We start from the raw sequence: 6,722 nt of genomic DNA, 5'->3' as shown, positions 1-6,722 counted from the left end.
GGCAATAATAAAAGGTATTTCTAGGAACTTGACTGTGTTTACCATCATCATGCAAGTTCAGTTGAATCTATTGTGTTAAAGACTTAAGTATTTTCATATAGTACACTAAATATGCCTTACAGTTCACATTATAGCTTACTGTATTGCATGAAGCCAGTTCTGTATATATATAGTGATTTGGATTTTGTGGAAAGCATAACATTTAAATGTTATAAATAAATATTTCTGGGTTCTTCCTAGGCCGGGTAAAAAATCCTGAATGGAATAGAAATGAAATACCACATAGTTGTGGAGAATTGTGTAGAAAGAAAAGATCAGCTCAAGATTGTCCACATTTATGTAATATGTAAGTCTGCTGATACTTTTTTTTAAAAAAATATTTCTTTACGGCTTGATTATGGGTTTTAGATAATATGGGACACCATAGTCATTAGTTGGGCACAATATCTGAGTTAATACAATAAATTTGTTCTTATAGCTTAGCGTGTCAGCTGCTATCTACCTATTTGTCATCTGTCCCTCTCTATCCTTTAACTCTTTAAATTGCAACTCTTTCTGAAATTGCATAATTTCTTGAATATATGAGTCTAGGCAAAGAATCGGAAAATGTATATAAATTGTGTACATTTTATGTATAAAATGTATACATAAATAGGTAGATAGTAGCTGACATGCTAAGATAGGTTATTATAAGAACAAAATTATTTTATTAACCAAATGTTAATTGTTAATTCTTCATAACATGCAGAATGTATACTTGTACAGAATTAACACATTTTGGTTCTAAATCAGAAACAAATTAGCATAATAATATGTTAATTATATAGGAATATATGTTAGCACGGCTGGGTAAAAATGAAATAAAAATACTGCACATCTTCTATTTGTTTATTTGTTTCTTAGACTTTGTCATCCAGGACCTTGTCCATCCTGCCCTGCTTTCATGACCAAAAAATGTGAATGTGGACGTACAAGGTAATATAGTCTGCATTAGAAAATTTACAACGTTGGTTTTTATAAGTTATTTTTTAAAGTGTCATTGGGGAATTACAAATTTTAAGTATAACATATCTATTCTTGGGGAATTGGCTTGTATTTTCTAAGGGTCTAGTCTCCTAGACAACATATGAATATGCGTAGTTAGAATATGCTTGTGTAGTGCCCTCCTTCATTTGGGTTTCAGCCAGAGCTTTTTAATGACAGTCAATCTGTTACCAAAATTGGAATAGTGCTGCTAGAAAAAAAAAATTCTTGAAGAATTCAGGGAAAAGAAATTAATATTTAGGATATGGAATTAAATGTTTTTTTATGTTTTCTGTAGATTCTGTGAATAATACTTAAGGTTTTACAGTAAAACTATATCAGAAGTAGATGGTTATCTTTGATTTCCTAGCAATAGCATGATGTTTTATGATCTATACCACAAGTAGTTCCTAGCATTAATTGTGCTCCTGCTGTCAATTCCATAAAATAAAAATTTCCATAAAATAAAATTTTTCAGAAGAATTCAGAGTTTAGAAATAATGTTGATAGAGCTAAAGACGTGAAGGATAATTTATGAATTTATCATTAATTTTTTTTCACATGCCGTTTTGAAAATGCCAAAATTTGACAATCCTATTTTTAAAATTATTTTTAAAATACTTTTTCTTTACGCTTTGGAGTAAAATGATGTCCTTTCATTCAAAAAGAAAACTAATGAATGGCTAATATTGTAAGGCAATATTCAGGTTTCTAATGTTATATTATTGTGTAAACAGTATAATGTATAAGGTTTAGCATTATTATGATGCAGTTCTAGATTAGATGAAATCTGAATTCAGATGCGATGGGTAAGCTATTTTGTTAGATTTTGGCTTACTACCATGTTTCCCCGAAAATAAGATCTATCCCAAAATAAGCCCTAGCTTAATTTGTACTCATGTGCCTAATATAAGCCCAACCCCCAAAATAAGCCCTAGTTAAGAGCCTGCCCACTCCATCCCACCGGATGGTCTGGTTGCATGAGGTGGAGCGAGGCGCATGCGTAAAAATCAAGTGTTATGGTTCCCATAGATGAGACCAATTAAAGCAGAACTCTGAGGCTTGAACTTTCCTCTAAGAACATGTTTATTGGTTGCAAAGTATCAGCACGGTCAAAAGTGAAACCAAGACTAAAGTTCCCTCCAAAAGCAATAGTAATACAAAGTTAAAATTCCCACCCCATAACCTAGGCAATCAACTACATTTCCCAATAGAATAGTTTGGCAGGCTTTCTAACATTAGGCTCAACCCCCCAATCAACGGAACAGAAATTAGCTTGGTTCCCACAGGACAGAAAATTGTTTAGGCTAGCATAAAACGTCTCATTCCTACTCCCCCCAATCCTGTGGCAACCGAAAATAAGCAAGATGGCTTCAGTCAGGTTTGTTGCAGGTTTAACATCAAGCTGGGGTGGGGTGGGGAGCTGCCTCTCAAGCCCCACACCCACTTACCTCAGAACTGCCTCAGCCAGGCGTCTCATATCCCAACACCTGCCTTGCTTTGCGGTGGCGGTACCAACAACCCCATCCAGCAGGAGCCCATGTGGCCGCCACCAGCCCATTTCTGCAGCCACTTGCCGCCGCTCACGCGCATCGCTCCCAGCCTCTATTTTGCTGGCAGAGCCCTTCAGCTGAGAACGGAGACCAGGGGGGTGACATGCATGTCAACCTGGGGCTTCATTCTGGACTGCAGAGGCCTCTCCTGAAGGCCTCTGCTGGCGAAACGGAGACCGGAGGCAACGCAAGCAGTGGGCCACTAGCGGCCATGCCTGCCGGACGGGGCTGTTGGTATCACCACCGCAAGGCGAGACAGTGGAAAAAATAAGACATCTCCCAAAAATAACACCTAGTGCCTCTTTTGGGGACAATTTTTTTTTAAGACCGGGTCTTATTTTGGGGGAAACATGGTATGATATGTGACCTCAGCCATTGTGATTTATAAACCATAATTTATTACTTGGGTTCTGTAAACTCAACCATTACATCTTACTATCCAGGCCATTATTAGTGAGGATCTTATAATACTGTTTTATTTTTAAGATCACAAATGATGTAACAAATAGAGGAGATAAATTTTAGATATTTTTGCCTTTATTCTGTATTTTTTGTTATATTGGCATATGGACACACAGTTAATCTGAGCTTAACGAAAGATGTGCATCTAAAAGGGAGGAGATAAATGTTTTCCCCAACCAAATTACTAATTAAAAATAGAGAGTTTATACCATGTTAAAGCTTAGACCAAAGTTCATTGCAGGAATGGTTTAATTTTTATTTTAAGGTGCCACAAGACCTGCTTTTGCAACAGCAGATAAATACAGTTACCTTTCTTGAAACTGCTAATTTGAACTTAAATTTTGGAATAAAATGTTATGTGTAGCTACAGCTGTATAATTGTAAAGAATGGGTTTGAGCTTTCCAATAGTGCAAAAATGTTATGTTGATCCTATTGTGTGGGAAGAATTTTTCTGTTTAAATAAAATTCCCTATAGTTTGCAAGTTTATGAAATTATACCCCCTTAATTTAGCAAGACCCCTAAAGCAAACACTACAATTTTCAGCGAGTTTCATGCCTGCTAATCAATAGCTTTTTGTAAAAAAAAAAAAAAAAAAGTTTGAGTAAAGGGTTCAAGTGTGAATATAGAATTTGCTCCGTCATTGCTGTGGACTGACTTAGTTTTCTTCTTCTATAGCCATTCAGTTCGCTGTGGGTATTCTTCTGCAATTCAGTGTACTAATACATGTGGGAATGTTTTGAACTGTGGTAAACATAATTGTACCCAGATATGCCATTCGGGAAAATGCCTGCCATGTGAATTGACTGTAAAACAAGGTGCGTAAGGATTTCATATTTTTTTTAAATTTATTTATAAGTACTACTTGTGTGAGATTTACAGAATTACTGTTTCTATAGGACCAATTTTCTACTAGGGTTAGATCTAGGTATGCTCTGTTATATATGCATAATGAAGAATATAATACTGGCTCTCTTGTGGGCTTTTAGAATTTGCATTAGAAAATACAATTGCTATGATGGTAGAATGATAATGATATTACTATGTTGAAAAAAATACAATATGTAATAGGCTAGAAATGTGTTTTTCTGTTTATTTCCATGTAAAAGCAACCCCTGAGGCTAAAAAAGTCAACTGATAACTAAAAATTCAAACATTTTGGTCTAGTGGTTAAGGCACAGGATAGAAAGCAGGAGATTGTAAGTTCAAGTCCCATGAAAACCAGCTGGGTGACTTAGGGCCAGTCACTCTCTTTCAGCCTAACCCACCTGACAGGGTTGTTATAGGGAAAATCAGAGGAGAAGTTATATTAAATACGTTCACTACCTTGAGTTATTTGTAAACATAGTAAGTACTTTTCGGTCCTAAATACTTTTGGGAGATCTATTGTAACTTCAAATTGTCTCTAAGCGACTGGTTATCTATAACCCAAATATATAGTAGAGTATTTAAATTATGTAATACAATAATTCAATGAATGTCTTTTTTGATTTGTTTTAAATAACATAGTACAGCTTACAGTTTGATGCAGTACCCAGTTTGATTAAATGTACTCATTGATTTATGATCACAATTCAGCCTGAAATTTAGGTTGTAAGTTGACGTGGTCATTAAACAAGTCACCACATGACTTTACTCAACATTACGACTGTATCATGGCTTTCCCAGGATGGACAGAAAGTGGACAAAGAGAAAAGTGCCTGCTGAAGGGAGACAAGGAATTCCCCTTGGTGCGCAGAAGGGAACTTCAACCCTGGGCTGGGGAAATTTGTGATCCAAGCTTCCTTTCTTCAGCCCAGCATTGCAATTCCCCTCTTTCCTACTGAAGAAACTCCACCCCATGTGAAGTGAAATTAATTTGTCAGGCAATGTTTTTGCTGTCAAAGAGGATAGGTGAAGAAGTCCCTTCATAAGGGATGTTTTTCACCCAGCTTCCTTGACAGCAAAAATGCTACTTGCTAGAGAGATTGTGCCCCAGGTAGGGTGGAGTCTCTCTGGTGGTCAGTGCTTTTGCTCTCAGAGTAGCTGGGTGAAAAAGACCCTTCACGAGGGACTTTAGTGTCTACTGGACAATAATAAAATTATTAAAAATTCTTTCTGGAACAATTATGGGCATAAAAATCATTGGGTAAAATATGAAAATAATTTTCAATAGCATACACTTATTAAATGAATATATAGAAAAAATATAGGTGAGTGCATTAATTTTGTATTAATTTTTTATCTGACCCAAATATTAGTGCTTGATATGTATTATATTTCCAAGGAAAAAATTCTTTTTTCTCGGAAAAAAGACCTTTTCTTAAGTATCTTTATTATAATCCTCCGATGTGTTTTTCTGTTTAGTATGTTACTGTGGGAGCACCTCTCGAGAAGTATTATGTGGAGCAAGTGAAGATTGGTTTTCATGCCTGAGAACTTGTGGGAAGTAAGGAAATAGCTTATTTAACATATATTTTATTTATCTGTTTTCCATATTTATTATCAGTATAAGATTACAAACAAATTATGATTCTAATTTCAGAAAATTATCCTGTGGAATGCATAGCTGTGAACAAGTATGTCACCCACGGCCCTGTCAGCCTTGTCCACGGCTTCCACAAATAGTGCACTGTTGTCCTTGTGGACAGACTCCTCTTACTAAATTACTAGAGTTGGGGTGTACGGAACGTAAACTCTGCACAGATCCTATCCCATCATGTGGAAGAACATGTGGAAAACCTTTACCTTGTAGTAGCTATGGTAATTAAACATTGCTTGCTTCCATATTTAAAAATGTATTGTGCTTTAATTATCACATTTTCAAAATGAAATACTAAAAGCATAATTTTGAACAAAAATAACTCATTTCCATGGTGATAAATTTTAGTTTAGAAAAACAGGCATTTTGAGAGAAAGATGGAAAAGAAATTGATGTTTATGGCTTATTTGTTTATAATGGAAGATTGAAAGAATCAGTAAAAACAGTGAATATTCTGAATGTGGGACAAACTTTTTTTTAATAGTGTCAGGAGTGGGTCTTGGGAAAATAGATATGGGAGAGAAAAAAACAAAGTAGAATGGATGAAGAATGACTGAAGAAGGTTACAAATTATTTATCAGAAAGTATAAATAGATTTCCAGCACAATGTGAAGTGGGCATAAGAAAAGATGTGGAACAGAATGAAATAAGTTACAGATTGCTTCAGAAGTGTGTGGGAAGTATGAATTCACACTCTTGGAATGAGGAAGTGAAAGAGACTATGGATGAAGAAAACAAATAAAGGTGGTCCGTGACATATGACCCCAGTTGAAACCGGAACACTAGTTGCTCAACAGAGTCGTTAAATGAGATGTGTTACTGTTTAACTCAATGACCACAATCCCAGCTCTCCCGGTTATGGTCATTAAGTGATTTTGCAGATTGTTAAGGAGTCCCAGACAAAGAGTTCAGGAGTGTTTCAGAGATGGGGGGAGGCCCTGGGATGTCTGATGCAGGTTGTGCATGAGTTTGGGGGATGCTGCAGTGTGAAACACATGTAATGCATGCTATACAGACCAGATTTTTGCTTTTCAAAAAATCTCTGAGAAATATAATACCTATGAATAAAAAACTTACTTGAAAGTGTATGCCAGAATTGTCATTACTAATCAATGTAGTCATATGGTGTCATATTTTATGACCACATTGCTTAGTGACAGAAAT

The 6,722-nt window shown here is 35.7% G+C and overlaps 1 protein-coding gene across 1 annotated transcript in view; it reads left to right on the top strand.

Annotated features, from left to right (window-relative positions):
• Positions 1-239: 239 nt before the first annotated feature.
• The window catches only part of NFX1 (nuclear transcription factor, X-box binding 1), a gene marked incomplete at its 5' end in the record, with an annotated part of 35,889 nt that continues 29,406 nt past the window's right edge, over positions 240-6,722 (top strand). Inside the window, 5 exons of the mRNA XM_015826805.1 lie at positions 240-346; positions 904-975; positions 3,716-3,855; positions 5,384-5,465; positions 5,562-5,779. Coding sequence (XP_015682291.1) covers positions 240-346; positions 904-975; positions 3,716-3,855; positions 5,384-5,465; positions 5,562-5,779 — 619 coding nt within the window. The remainder of the gene's footprint in view (positions 347-903; positions 976-3,715; positions 3,856-5,383; positions 5,466-5,561; positions 5,780-6,722) is intronic.

This window comes from Protobothrops mucrosquamatus, unplaced genomic scaffold (assembly GCF_001527695.2).
Source record: "Protobothrops mucrosquamatus isolate PMUCROS unplaced genomic scaffold, P.Mucros_1.0 scaffold3308, whole genome shotgun sequence".
Lineage (NCBI taxonomy): Eukaryota > Metazoa > Chordata > Lepidosauria > Squamata > Viperidae > Protobothrops > Protobothrops mucrosquamatus.
The sequence above is the reverse complement of the archived record's forward strand: the minus strand, read 5'-3'. Positions and strand labels throughout refer to the sequence as shown.